Raw genomic sequence first — 15,540 nt, forward strand, 5'->3', positions numbered from 1 at the left:
CATGCTTTTGCTGTTGTCTGTTGGTGACTCACCATCCCAGTGGTGGTGTGATCTGTCCCACTCCTCCAGGAGACAGAGAGTAGAAATTGGATATGTCTGGTCCTGGATGATGTCTGGGCATTCCTAAGTGAACAATAGTTACACATAAGTATTATAGATGTGCAAAACTCAGACATATGTGGACACCGTGAGAGCAAAACTTTACCAGCACTGACCCAATTATGTTCACACTACAGATTTTCAAACAAAGAATAAAGAGAAAGAATCCAAACTATTTATCATGTTGGGTTTGCAGGTTACTTGGTTAGACATTTCCTGATCCAAATCATCTTTGCAAACGTTTGCAGCATAATACTGTCTGATTGTGCTTTAGGTGCTGCTATGTTTGACAAGTCAAATTAATTTTTTCGAGAGTTTGGAACATAGAGGTGAGATCAGGTATCTGAGTTGTACTGGCGGACCAGTGCAGCACCAATTTTAGACCTTGTATCAAGGTCTACTTGCTAGCTTTAATCCACAACAACTGTGTAAACTCTTAAAAGATGAGCTGTGGTTTAAAACATCTTTAAAACATCACTTTCAAGTCTCTATTTCCAACAGTGCTGCAACCCACCTTCACCATCATGCTTCACCACGAGTCAAGGACATCCCACACTTTCAGGGCGTGAACATGGATCCTGACCTCACATTATTAACCAATAGAAAAGGATAATATTTTGTCTGCTTAGCCAAATTCCTTCTAGTGTGTTTTAGTGTATTTAAGCTGGATAATTGAGGCTTCTTCTTTATGGCAGAGGCTGCGGCTCTCCCTGTAGACACAGGATTGAGTTGGACTAGCTGTCAAGACTAAGCCCCTCTATCTCTGGCTCCTACTGGGCTTCAAGGTCAAGGGGCCTATTTTCCGTGACAGAGTATTGTAGCAACAGAGCTGCAGAATGATAAACATCTGCCTCACTTCATTTTTTTCTTGTCCTGTACCAATTTGTTTTTCATTTTCAAGCAGGTACCAGGAAATGCTGTTCATGCACAGACACGTGGAATGTCCCTACATGAGAACTCAAACAAACACACACACACACACACACACACACACACACACACACACACACACACACACACACACACACACACACACACACACACACACACACACACACACACACACACACAGGAAAAAGAAAAAGGGCAAATGACTAAAGATTAGCACCATCTTCTAATCCTTGCTGGAGCCAGCTTTTTCTGCCAGCTTCTATCTCCTCTCTCACTCCTCCTCTCTCCAGGCTGTGGTCTGAAGGGGGCTTCCTCCTCTGAGAAGCAGGCAAAGTGGGAGGCTTATATCTCCAAAGCCAATGTTGCGACACTGGATTCATAGCATGGATAGCACTGCTCCCCGCTCACTAATCATAATCCACTATGCAACACTCCTATAGGGCCCTCCTGAGGGCAGAAGGGAAGGAGGCGAGGGGTAAAGTGGCAAGGGAGGAAGAGAGAGGGCCCTGGCGTGTTAACCCTGTCACTCACACCTCTGTGGTGCCTAATTACTCCCTCCTTCTGTTTCACACATGCCCGCTGAAATCCTAACAAAAGCTTTACAGTTGCATTTTCTTTCAAAGCAAGCAACCGAAAACCTCAATAAGTTGTTCAAAGTATAATCCTTGTCTTATATATATATATATATATTTTTTTATTTAATGGTTTACATGTAAATTAAGCAAACACCCCCACCCTCTCTGCTCGACCTTCCATCCCACGTAGCGGCCCTGTGCATATTAGAGCTCATAATGAGAAAATCAATGATTGTTTTTCATAATTAACGAGGAGATCAAAGTCTGAGCCCACTAAGAGGAGCTGAGCAGCAATTGGTCGATATGAAAGGCAGAAAAAGAGCAAGAGGGACAGCAAAAAAAAAAAAAAAAAGCAAAGAAAGAAAATGGGCGAGATTCTGTTTTAAGTATTTTCATCTTAGGTCTACTGGTGCGCACACACACACACATAAATGCCTGGGGAAATCATTTACAGCTAATTCTGCAACTGGATTGCTTGGACATGGATTGCTGTTCAGCTGCAAGCAGCAAGATCAAATAGTAAGAAAAAGACCCCCAAGGTGGTTCTTACTACTCTTCATTGTCAAAAACCAATGTGAAAAGGAAAGCAAGGAGCATCTTCTCATGAAATCTACTACATGGCAATGAATTGCTGAAATCCAATGAGTGCATGTTTTGTTTTACTACCTATTTGTTCTTTTATGCTTCCACCAGGAAAAAAAAAAAAGAATCCTACCACATGTGTCATATGCACGACATATGTGGAGCACAGTTTCGTTACATGTCCCGCTTCCTTCATCTCACAACAGTTCTACATTGTTATTTATAGCTGGTCCCTCAGAACCTCATCATCCGCGCCTACATCCCGTCCGATCCCTCCTCCCCCCTCTTTTTTAACTGGCATTTGCAGGAGAAGAAAGTGGAGAAAAGCTAAAAGGTGGGGGACAAAACTATGTTTGGCCCACATCTTTTTTGAGCATCAGTGAGGAGCTACCAAAGTCTCCCGCTGTGCAGGGCTGAGAAGCTCGTCCAAACAGCTGAGGAGCTCTTCTACGGCTGTCAGAGCTGCTGCTTGATGTTATTCCTGAGATGCAAAGAGTACAGAGGGAGAGGGCAGCGGGGCTCAGCATGCCATCGCACAGGCTGCTTCAAATGAGTTCACACTCGGATCATACAACGGTGACTTTGCTGCAACATATTTTGGTTTGCGCACTTCTACAGATTCCCAACAGTGTTGACAGACCTTAAGAAAAAAAAAAATCAAATAAAACTCAGTTAAATGCAGACTGACACACATTACTGCAATATTTGAAGTAAAACCAAACTTTATCTCAGACCTTGATAAATTTAAATAAGAGGTTTAACAACCCTGCTTCTTGAGAGTGGAGTACTGTAGAACTTCAGGTACCTTCACATGCCTGACATTTTCACTCCATAAGGGCAAGGATTAAACTCTCAGTAGAGACTAAAGGCTTCACATCACCTGTGTCTGGGCCAGGTGTTTGCAACCTGCAGCTCTCTGGACCTTCCACACTGGCTATTAATACATGGCTAAAAATGCTAAAGAACAAACTAATATTTTTAAAATATATAATAACAAATGCAGTTTTTTTGTTTTTTTTAGGCAAATTTTCATTTTTTCTTCATGAAATAATTGCACTGAATTTCTACAAGATAATGACACTAAAAGAACCACTAACATTTCTTTTACCTATTTTTCTTGTCGTTAGGTTGGAAACTATGGGCTTTGTTTTTTTTAAACATAATTTTCCCATCCCATAGAAGAAAGTCTGTCTATCATCTTATTATAAAAGTTTTATGTTTTTCTATATTTAAAAACCTAAAAATAGAAATAAAAATGTGGTTCGTCAAAAATGACAACAAATTTCCTATAGTGGATATTTATCGAAAATTACAAGCAAAAGGTCTCGTAACATTTGCGGCTCTAAACTAGTTTTACTGAGCTGGGCTGAGGGAAAAATGGCTCTAAATTGCAAAGGTTGCAGACCCCAGGTCTGGGCTAACAAAATAGCACTTGAACACACCACAAACTCTGAACTAAACTGCCAGCAAGGATGTACAAACTACACCTGTGCACAGTATTTGATTTACTCAGTAAGACCGTGTTGTTGTAAAAGTGTTGCTTGACTGGGAGAAATGACAATAATGAATACAAAAAGATTGTATGTGACAACTTACATTTTCTTTCTGATGTCACTGCCGTCTCATGTGCTCACATTTTGCACTGAACAGCCATAAACCTGAATCACAATTGATGGGTTCAAATGTTTGGGAAGAACTTGACAACAAGCTGCTGAGGACAGCCTTTTAATTTGAATCAGGTGCACTGGATCAGGGAGACCTGCAGGAATGCGGAACCTCGAGGACAGGAGCTAGATACCTCTGGTGCATAAGGGTCTGCCAGGGTTATCTTTGACCTTGTTTTAACTTACATATAAAATGGAAAAAAATGCACGCAAATTACATTCATGAAGACTAATAGATTTTTAAAGGAGGAGCCTGAGGGCATCAGATCAGTGCTCTGTGGCAGATATCCAGCAGTTAATGGGAAGTGGTTTCATTCAACATTGATATAGTTCCACCACAATAATCCTGTTGCCACATCCTGTTGACTGCTTTGTTTCATGTCCATCTTCATTTACCTTGTTTGTTGTTGGCATCCTGGGGGTGATGGCCAGAATGAGAGCCTGGAGCAAAGTGTTCATCGCTGTATGTGATCAGAGGGGTGAGTGGGTGGACTGCATGGGACGGCTGCACCACGGGAACTTTGTTGGACTGTGGAGACAGAAAAAAAAAAATTTGATTTAAAAAACAGAAAGTAAGAAAGATGGCATCACTCCCCATTCACATAAAGCAGAGACTCACAGGTGATCTCTTCTGCAGCACAGAACCCTCTGTGGGTTACAGTTTGGTGAAAAAGTTATTAAAAACATTTCTTTAATTTCTCCTCTTTAGCCCAGTAGCTCTAAACTTTGTTTAGCCTTGGTCAGCAGGAATGAAAACCCCACTCCCTAAAGGAGGAAAAACAAGTCAAAGAGGTGCATGAGCCTGTTTAAGAGAGAAACAGAGAGAAAAAGATGCAAACAGAGGAGGGGCGAATAGAAGCGAGCAATGGAGCAAAGAGAGGAGAGAGAAATGATAGACTTGCAAGGTAGAGTTAGAGCAGAGGTCTGAGGCAGGAGATCAAAGGCAGTCATTAGCTGGTGAATAAGGGGAGTTCATTACAGAGCAAGAGCCGGGGGAAGGAGAGATGAGGGATGGAGGAGGAGGGAAGGGGGGGTTGACTGAAGAGAAAGCGTGAGTGAGACAGATGTCTGCAGAGGTCCTTAATGCAGGGGTAATCACGTCAACAGTGGCCTGGCCACAGACCCCTCATCGCCAGCTGATTCACAGTACCTCCTGACAATTAAAACAGGCCGAACCAGGACTGACACAACCCAGTCAAGAGAGCTTACATGCTTCAGCTGCACCCAACACATGGGAATGCTTAGCCATGCTAAATCTACTATTCACAATCTAAACCCAGAGCTGAGCTGGAGTCAAAATATCACCTCCACAGGATACATGGCTAATCGGAGAAACGTCAGGTCACGGTTGGATGAGCTACGTCTTACACTGTACAGCTCCAGTTTCACCAAATTTGTAATCATTTTCTTACACAGAAACAGATACCTGATTAAAGTGATTCCATGACAAACGCTTACAAGAAAAAATGCTCACAAATTGTTTTATTATCTATATTTACAGCCAAAAAATTATATACAGATAAAACAAAATATGAAATATGTTCACATGTCACTTTATTTATGAAAATATGTATAAATACTTTCAAAACATAATGCTCTAGAATAAAATATATATGATTTTGATTTCCTCTGTATTTCTAATCCCTCCTAAAGGTCACACTTTATTTCACACACTGGTGAGATAATGTTAAAAGGGTTTTGACACCTTTATAGATGCTGATGGTATATGTTATTTGTCTTACTTATCACATCCCATTTTAAACTTTAATCATCAGATATCACACCTATTGTTTTGAGTACATCCAAGACATCATCACAAAGCTTTGGTCCCTTTATAGACGAGTTACTCAGAATAAAAACATCTGCCGTTAGAGCAGTTCTGGATACTCAATGCGTTGAGTAGTTTTGAGCAGTTCTGGTAAATGATGAGCTAGAACTTGTGTTCATAAGGATGACAGGACTGACAGGTAGTCAGCCACACTGATGGCTATCCTTAAGATCACCATTTCATTGTCAGGGAGATGTAGCATCTCACAAGCTTAGGTTTATGTGATAAGTCTTATGTGACATGTAACAGAATGTTCAATTGATTTTTTTTCTTTTTGAACAAAGATTGTAAAAGAATTTGTGAGCGTTTGTGTCTTTTTCTATTAGTGCTGTCAGCATTTGTCTGCACACAGATTAAAGCTGTTAAAGACCCTCGTCTAAATTTAGTAGGAACACCAAGTTTTGAGAAGATATAATGAAACAGGCTGCTCTTCATCAGTTTCACTCTGTTGTTTGACGATGTGTGTGTGAAAATGACATTCCCGCAGTATTAAGTGGTCACTGGTGCCCCTTCTCACCCACTCCCACCATACACACAAATACAAAAGAGGCTGGAAGGTCTGAGTTTCCCCGAACCTCTCACAGACTGGCACCAGCTTTAACTTGAGAGCCCTGCCCACTCATTTACCTCTCCCCACTTTTTGGAAAAGTCCTAACCAGGAACAACAAAAAGAGGCAGAATGTGGGATGTGTGTGTGTGTCCCACCACAACTAATTTTGCAGAGTCTCATCTCCTACATCAATTTAGTTCCCTCTTCCAGTTTTGATTTAAGCCTTGTGCTGGACCATCAAGCACAGGACACATCTGACCCTCTGCAGTCTGAAACATGGTCTATTCCTAAAAAAGTAAAGGATAAATCCAACTAATCTGACCAGGATTCACAGCTTTTTCACATTCGTCCAGGTGAAATGGGTTCTGTGACCTCAGTCACAAAGAGTCAAAGGTGATGGGATAATCTGTGAGCGAGGGAGTGTCCCACCTCCTCCTACAGAAGGGAAGGCTTGTTAATAAGTCTGCTAAACCTAAAAGAGGGACTAACCAGGGCTGAAGGGGCTGGGACATGCCTACACCAGAGGCTAAATAATAGCATTCTCGCCCATATTATTTTACGCCTCTCCACTCCCATTTGTTATCCTGTGGGAATGAGATAAGAACCTGGGAGATTACCATTAAAGCTACAAGTCCTCTTTAACTTGTAGCAGAGAAAGGGGGACATAAAAAGAGGGAACAAGTTATTTTCCCCTCATCCTTGTTTTTGCACTAAACTAGCGAAAGAGGAGACTGCCTCCTTAACGGCCAATAAAGTAAGAGGTTTCCACCAAAGCGAGCTTCTCTGCTTCTTCCAGTTTTACAGCTGTCAAATCCCATTTTTCTCAACTTCTTAATAAACTGCTCCATTGTGAAAAAAAATCCACCGTGGAAAAACCTGCAGGCCTCTGTGACCAATACAGAATATATGGCTATTTGGGTGCACAGTTACGCAAACTGCATGCCTCTATACAACCATGGTTTACTTTCAGAAGAAAGGAAGAGTTTTTATTTAATTACCAATTAAATTCGACAGGTTTATATAACTCTGTATGCATAAAATATGATTAGAAAAGCCACATCAAGCAAAGACAGCTGACCCTTTCTGCTGGAAGTAATGGAAAACGGAGCTTTGGTTTTAACACCAGGTGGGGGGTTGTTGGCAAGTCCACTTTCCAGCTCTTGGAAGAGTTCACAAATCACAACACTCTTTTACCAATTTCCTGGACAAAGTAGTTGGAGACACTCAGCTGAGTGCAGCCATGGAGGTCATGCCACGTTGCCGCAATTTGATCCCTTCTCATCCCCACTCTGACTCAGAAATCTTCAACAGCAGCAGCAGCACTGTAGCAATAGAGGGCGGCCATATTGGAGGTCTCTTTCATTGTAGAGGAGAAATAATAGGCTTAGGATCTTTCTATTCATATTTTTTCAGGGAGAGCAAAAGAGGAGAGGCGGCAAGGATTGAAAAGAAAATGTTCCATTTCAATTTCATATCCAGGCTTGGCTGGCCCTTTTAAAGAACCCTTCAGATGTGGTTTTAACTGAAATTCATTGTGCGGAACTGGAGCTGGCAGGAAGCCCTTCATGGACAACACACCCCAGTGTGTTTCAGAGCGGGGAGCTGGTGACTCGGTATGCTGTCTGAAGTTAGGGGTGGGCAAAGGAAATGTGACGTTTGATTATTGTTCATTTTGTTGTTTCTGTTTGCTCTTTATGACGACACACTGGGTTTCTTTGAGCTCTGTCAAATTCCACCAACATCTTATCGTTGCAAAGCATGAATGTGTGTGCTTATATGGGCATCTATCTCATATATAGAGTAACTACCTCTGTAATATTGCCTTTTTGGCATCCTTCTCCCTCTCGTGCCTCAAAGCACAGCTTTTGTACTCCACTCAATTATACCACTTCTGCAGAGTAGAGTAGGGGGGAGCAGAAATTTTATAATAATCACTTCCCACTTCTGTAATTTATATGCAATGAGGACTCTTCGTGCCTGCAGCTACAATCAAGTGTGTAGAAACCATACGAGGTGCTTCAAAAACAGCTGGGGAGATGGCAGCTCAAGTGGTGGCTATGGATTCCCATGTGGCCAAATCTATTCACGAAGAACCCATTCTCACCCCAAGAACCTAACCTCACCCACTCACATGGTTTTCCACACTCAGCAGGGAAATGGATGTTCAAAAAGAAGGCATGGGATATTAACAGAAGACAAAAAGATGAGGCAAGAAACTGAAATAGCACCAAGAAAAGTTTGCTGTAAATTTTACAAAGTGTATTGATTACCACTTTGGGATGTCTTTTTAAATTACCTCACCACTAGAGAGTACACACCCTTAAATGTGTACATAGAGTATTTAGCTACTGTTTCCACTGATAATGAACTCATAGAAAAAGATTACAGAGACAAAACCTCTGTAAATGCCAAACGTCTGAGTATGAAGCATGGGTGTGCCAGGTACTGAATTCCTCCAGTCACCCCCAGACCAGGTGTTCACTCTCAGGTGTGTTTGTGTCCAGCCTTTGTCCAACAAAAGAGAGCAAACAAGCAGTAGCTTCATAGCATAGGGAAAAAAAGCCACTGTACCTCCCTCCCCCCCTTCCACTTTTTCAAAACCAGTGGAGACCAACCTGCGGAAGCTTAAATAAATAACCAATTACCATTTGCAGAGCCGGTTGAACCCAACCAGCTCCGAGTGAAGTGCTAAAAATGGAATATTTCACTGGCAGGATTGCCCCTTGGCCAGGGGGCTTAATGTAACGAAACCCAATTAATGAAGAAGAAAGCCAGGCTGCCAGCCAGTGAAGGAGCACCACGCGCCCAGGGTAATAAGAAGAACAGGCGAAGCCAACCATGGGGACAGCAGTTGGGGAGACTACGAACAGCAGGAAGCGCCTGCCCTGGAGAGGAGTACACATTTGTGATGCCTCCCAATCTTTTCCCTCTCTATCCCACCCATTCCAATCAAAATACCCTTCATGCTAATAGGAGTCCAAAAGCAGAAGGGAGGCAGTGAAGCCAGCTGGTAAAAGAAAAAAAAAAACTGACCACAAACTTGGCCCAGTGGAGTTTGGTGGAGCAAAAATAGGCATGCACTATATATTCAGTTTAAGTGGTTTAGTGGTTGCAGGACAAATTAATCATGTAAGGAACTTGTCATGCCGTCTTCTAAATACTAAAGTAGCACCATTCGGACACACACGGTTAAATACTTTCAAATTTACACACATGACTGACACTTATTAACATGTATAAACATGGAATCCATCCACAAAAACAGCAGCTTAAAAAGCCGCATACACATGCATTAAAATAGGTTCATGGTGCAGGGATCAAAGACTGCGGAGTTAATGAATTGAACACATACATTCTGCATACAAACACAAACAAGCTATTAAGAGCCAAGCATCTTCTTTCCCACCACCAAGTGTGAGTGAATAGGACAAGATGGATTACCCATCATCCTTCAGCTGGCATGAAGAACTTGCGCTTCGAGCAAACCCAACATGTTAGCTCGGTTGCTGACATTCTGAACGTACAAGGAAGATAATTTGTGTGAAATGTGCCTGCCCCAGATGAAAAGACTTGATCCGCTTTTTAAAGTATTCAACTCCTAATTTCTATGCAGAACAGTGCTATTAACAAACTGAGGAGAAGAAATGGAACAGTCAAAATCATCCAGTTGCTTTCCTCATGCGTCAGGCCAGAGAAAGTAGAAAGTAGAAAGAAATAAGACAGCAGGGGGATGTTTATGAAGAGTCCAAACTGGAAAAAAGTACATGCCAGAGGTAATAATTATCACAGTGTGATGGGATCTCATTCAGATGGTTAGCATATTACAAAATGAAATTAGAAACCTGTGTTTCTGTAGCCTGTTATTGTCAGCAAAAACATTTAATTTACCAAAGACACAAGTTTTATCCATCATCTATTCTTTTGAGATATTGTGTACATGTGGTTGTTGTAATCCTGATAAAGACTCAAGACTTTTGATTATTTCTATGACACTGGATAACAGGTGTTCCCCTAAAATGATTGAGTAATCTTCCGATTTAATCACCCATTCTTCTGAGTAACGTAATGAAACCCTGATCCAGTTCAGACCCAACAAGCTGTTGGTTTTCTGTGAAAGCAGATATTTAACACCTCCAATCACTTTTTTAAAACCTGTGAAACAGTGGTTGTAGACACACTTTTCATGAGATTGTCAGTGGTTAAAAAACCCTACTCAGAATTTTTTCTTATCTTCTGTGTGAAAAAGAATGGAGCCCATCATTCACTGGTCAAGTTCAGTCACATAAAGACTAGAAATGAAGTCTTTTCAGATCATTTTCTTTAAAGTCCCACTGTGTAACACTTATCAAAATCTTTACAAAAAAATACTACATATATTCTAAATAATCATTATTGTAAAATCATGTAAAAAAAACCAACTTTTGTGTTTTCATTACATTTTGAACGCACATTTATATTCTAAAAGGTCATCCTCATTGCCCCTGGTGGGATCAGTTTAGTTGGATGAGTTTTGCAGGGATTTTTTTTACCCCCTTATCCCTATATGGCAGCCTGTTGTTGTTCAATAATACTGCATAATTTCTTTCAGTATCCTAGCTGGATAAAATTAGTTCATTTGTATTCATTTCCAAAGATATCCTAAATTCCATACTTACATTTCAGGATGACAATGCACGATGACAATTTGCTGCATAGATTTGCATGCTGACCACATTTTAATATATCCCGATGTCATAGAATGATCAGTATCCTGATAATCTTCATACTGATCTGTATACTCTACCAAAGGTTACTACTGTACACATAACCAATGGTAGAGATTTTGGGCTTGAAATGTCCATGTGACACATCAAGGATCACCCCTCATTTTCTCCGTCTGCACTCTGTGTGTTGGTGGATCAGCTCTGAATGGAGGTCGGCTGTTCCACTGATATGTTTGCAGAAAGAGAGTGTGTGTTGGGGGGGGGGTTGCTCTGGCAGAGCCCCAGGCGAACTGCAGGATGTTCACCTTGCGGCGGGGCACAGGGCTCATTATCACAGCAGGACCTGGTCACATCAAAGGACTAAGGAAAGGGCAAACATTCTGCTGAAGTGCCACTGTCAGCAGGCCTGCACACGCAAACATATACACAAAAAGCATGCCACAAACACACACTCACACTTCAGAACCCACTCAGCATCTTCAAGCCTGTGAGGGACATAACTGCTGTCTGCTTTGAATCTACATGCTACATGACAATTTCAGTATCTAGAATAACTGCTCAGTTGTGTCATGTATACAGTCATGATGGTGGGTCTTAATTTAAACACAGGTAATCTGTCACATATTAAGAACAAAGCTTTTACTTTAGGGGTGTAATGAATAAACAATACAAATTATAACCTAATTTTAACATTACTGTAAAAAGGTGTACATCGATACAAGGAACCCTAGTTTGATTAGATGCAAGAGAAACTGCTAAACAGCCCAGTTCCACCACTAAAGTCTATTGGACTGAGGCTATGTTCACATTGCTACTCAATTTCGATTTTTTTGTGACTCATATTGAAATTTTTAATGACAGTCTGAATGGCACAAATCCATTAAAAGGAAAAAACAAACCAAAAAACTACACATCTGTGTCGAAGCAACCTCAGTCTGAACGGTCACGCCCCATTTCATCAGACTTGGACGTCACAAAAGTGAGACAAATGTCCCAATTCTGCGTTGGTGGAAGGGGAATGCAGCAATATTAAATTATAGCAAATAATACTGATGCATCTAGTCAAAGTAAAGTTTTTAATTGTGTACCTCTAAACTGGTACACAAACACATAAGCATCCATGATGATTTTCATAAACACTACACACTGCGTGACATAGTGTTTTCCTCTGTGCATGGGTGTCACTTTGGGGCCATGTACCATTCACACTTAAGTGTGATGAAATGAAGGTAGCATTGAAATGATAATGTGAACAACCATGCAAAAATAAATAAATAAATAAATAAATAAAAATTGATTTCCATTAAAGAATCAGATTTGAGCATTAAGACCTACAGTGTAAACATATCAAATTTTGCTGTAGATCTTTTAGAACCAAAGAAAGATCACACCAGCGAGAAAACATCACTGTGTGTGTATATCATTAATACACTACTCATTCACCAGTGAAAGCAGCATGTATGGTAAGCACAAATACAACATGTCTAATGTCTAGTGCTGGCAGGGTTTACAACCCATTAAAGTATAAACTCTGATGATAGTTTGGACTTTAAAAGGAAGAACTATATATTGGACAAGAGTCTGCTGAGCAGTGATCAGGTACAGTGGGTACACAGCAGGTCTGTATACTTATCTAAATATATAAAATATAACATGGATGCAAAAACAACAGCACAAGCAACATCAATGAATACATACAATAAATACAAAAAAAAATTTTTTAAACCACCAACCACAGTTCAGACACAACTAAGCAAGGTTAAGAGGTCATAACATTTAATGCAAAATGCATTGGTTAAAATTTACAGGGTGGTTGAGTGTGATGGCCTTAATGTAGTGATACTATAAAGCTGCCGTATGACTCAGTATTGAAGAATACAAAAGTACTTCTATTGTATCTAAGACCAGAGAATTACATCACCCCCGAATCATATCATAACCCATTGAATCGTCACATAAGGAAGAGATATACACAGTTTCTCTGCAGTGTTACCATATTTATTTAATGACCTGTGTGCTTGAAACTAAGTGGAACCTTATTCTTGGGGCCATATGTTTGAGATCAGCCTTTACAGCTAACCAAAAAGCAGAAACATTTGGACATTTTCCCCCAGAATCAATCGACATCCCTCTCCAGCAACTATTTATAGCAGCCCCACGGCTGCATTAACACACTGCATGATTTATCATTAGAAGCCAGCTCTGGTCTGCTGAGTAGCTACATTCATGCCAGGCAGAGTGAGGATGCCAACATCCACATTCAACAACAAGACTCAGAGGCCCTGAGAGATGTACACAAATAAAATTGCAGCACAAGCTAACTTTGTGTGGCTAGCGTGCTAAAACCTTAGCCTCTATACAATAACAGAGAAAGAGGGAGAGAAAATACAGCGCAGAATGAGAGGAAAAGTGCTGATGAGTTGCCTTATGCAGGAGCTTCATATATCTGTCGAACAAGAGCGGATTTGCCTGCTACACCTAGATAGTGCCCCCCCCACCCCTTCAGCTTTCGCCCAGGTATTCTGGGCATGAATGGCTGTCAGTTTGGATTTGGGAGCTCAGCGTTGAAGGGGAAAATAGAGGCTGGTGGGGGTCTTTGTGCGTCTCTACTTGTGGAGACGAGCACTATAGTACAGTACTCTTCTCACTAAGCCCTAGCTAGCTCAAATGCAAAATTTCATATTACATCTATGGAGAGGATTGGGGGGGGGGGTTCTAAGCAAAGCATGCTAACTGGCAAGCGGTGGGTGAAGCAGTCAGCTCAACTGTGGGGGCGCTGCTGTGTTTGCAGGGAAGGTTTTCAGTGGCACGCACACACCAGGAAAATGTGGATGGGGAGGTGATTTGAATGAGAGCTGCTTCTGCCTGAGCTGAAGAGAGTATTGACCTAGTTTTCCTTCTCTATTTCACTCAGACAGATGCACACCCACCCACATAATGTGTAAGAATAGAATGAATAAAAATATAGACGGGTTAGCAACCACTGATGACTTCAGGGAAAAAAACAAATGAAGACGAAGGGGAAAGGGCAGACTTGTGCTAACAGGTTCAGCGTCTTGTGTTAGGGTTCAGTAAGGTTATGTAATCTTTTAACAACCACAGGCCAACCTGAAGCCCTGTTCCCTTTGGTGTCATGGCACCTGTGTTCAGGCTTTGACCTGAACTTATGGCTCCACCATCACCTTAATGCAATTTTATCTCTAATACTTTACATACATTATGTTACAAGTGATATTTCCATTTTGCTGCAGGTTATAATAAAGAATGGGTCACACCACAGAGCTAAGAAGCATTCACAGTTGTGGATCGCATTGCAAACCTCTCCATCACATAATGGACCAAGCAACAATACCAATAGCCCACTGTTTGGGTGCAATTCCACGTTTTAAGGGATTAACTGGTAAAGACTACTAACAACTGCCTTTCACAGAGGAATTAGTCATTAATCAAAACCACACATTTCAGGATTTCTTTATAGCCAGGCGCACACGCCCCTGCTAAGATCTGAATGGCAAGCACCGAGCTATTCAAATCTGATCCCCTCCGAACAAACGGCTTTTCTCCAACCCCACAGAAGCCGGGAACTCTTAAAGAACCTCTCCAAGGATCTGAGCGGTCACAAGAAAACTCCGCCCCGACAATTAGCTTTGTGGCAGGGTTTAGTGGGCTTTAATACAAACAAAACAATGACCATGTACAACACGGCAAAGGACAACGTCTGCTTATCCCTTGATACGTCCAAAGAAATGGTAATTTCTGGATCACAAAAGGGACTCCTTCGCCTCAGAACATATGGTCACAGCGACATTCTAGGGCACACTCATGCACCTGATGCCACAAAGGCTGTAATTCAGCTCTTAGCTGGATTAATTCATAATGAGCAACTATGAGTGACACAATCATTTGTCTATTAAGAAAGCAATGCATGACTAAATGTGACCTTTCAGAATCTTGGTCAGCAGAAATTGAAAATTAGTTTGTTAGATTTCAGGCAGCAAAAAAAGTAAAATCACTGATAATTGTTTGATATCTGTCTTTTTGATGTCACAGTCTGTTATTCTACTGTTGACTGGCTAAAACGAGCAAGACAATTCAGTATAAATAAAATATTTGGCCTTGGGAAATCACAATAGACATGCCTGATAATTATCTGACTGGGATGTTATCAGAATAATTGAGAATTTAAAGGACCCAAAATTTAAGATAGCAGCTTCTATAAATACAACTTACCAAAGTCATGATCAGATTTTGGGATGTTTGTAATAAAATGTACATAGGACATATGAAGCGATTCCACTATTTTTGCCTGAGGGTTTTAAACAGTAATGTGGATATCTGAATGGAACTTTTTCACTTTTCTAATACAAAATTCAATTAAGTTTATCTTTGCACAATCCTGTTCACATCTTTTCATTTATAAGCAGCAGAATTGATGGCTTTGATGGGTTGGGAAGCTTGCTAGCATAGTAAAATACTGTTTGATACTCAAGATACTGCTATGGGAGGGTATGTAGTACTAAAATGTTTTACATTTTCTCACTCATTGCAAATCCAAATATGAAAACTGAGTAAATAAACCCTTTTCCATCGTCTTTCGTCCAGGGTGCAGAGTTTATATGGGAGAACTGGAAGTGTAGAATCAATGTAT

General features: G+C 40.9%; 1 protein-coding gene across 7 annotated transcripts in view; it reads right to left on the reverse strand.

The window, feature by feature from the left end:
- The window catches only part of lef1 (lymphoid enhancer-binding factor 1), a 43,786-nt gene that overhangs the window by 14,965 nt on the left and 13,281 nt on the right, over positions 1 to 15,540 (reverse strand). For all 7 annotated transcript variants that reach the window (XM_041982463.1, XM_041982462.1, XM_041982460.1 and 4 more), the window contains exons 4-5: positions 4,208 to 4,340; positions 33 to 123 (exon numbers count right to left, since the gene is read on the reverse strand). In XM_041982463.1, coding sequence (XP_041838397.1) covers positions 33 to 123; positions 4,208 to 4,340 — 224 coding nt within the window. The remainder of the gene's footprint in view (positions 1 to 32; positions 124 to 4,207; positions 4,341 to 15,540) is intronic.

The sequence above is a fragment of the Melanotaenia boesemani genome, chromosome 4, assembly GCF_017639745.1.
Source record: "Melanotaenia boesemani isolate fMelBoe1 chromosome 4, fMelBoe1.pri, whole genome shotgun sequence".
Classification (NCBI taxonomy): domain Eukaryota; kingdom Metazoa; phylum Chordata; class Actinopteri; order Atheriniformes; family Melanotaeniidae; genus Melanotaenia; species Melanotaenia boesemani.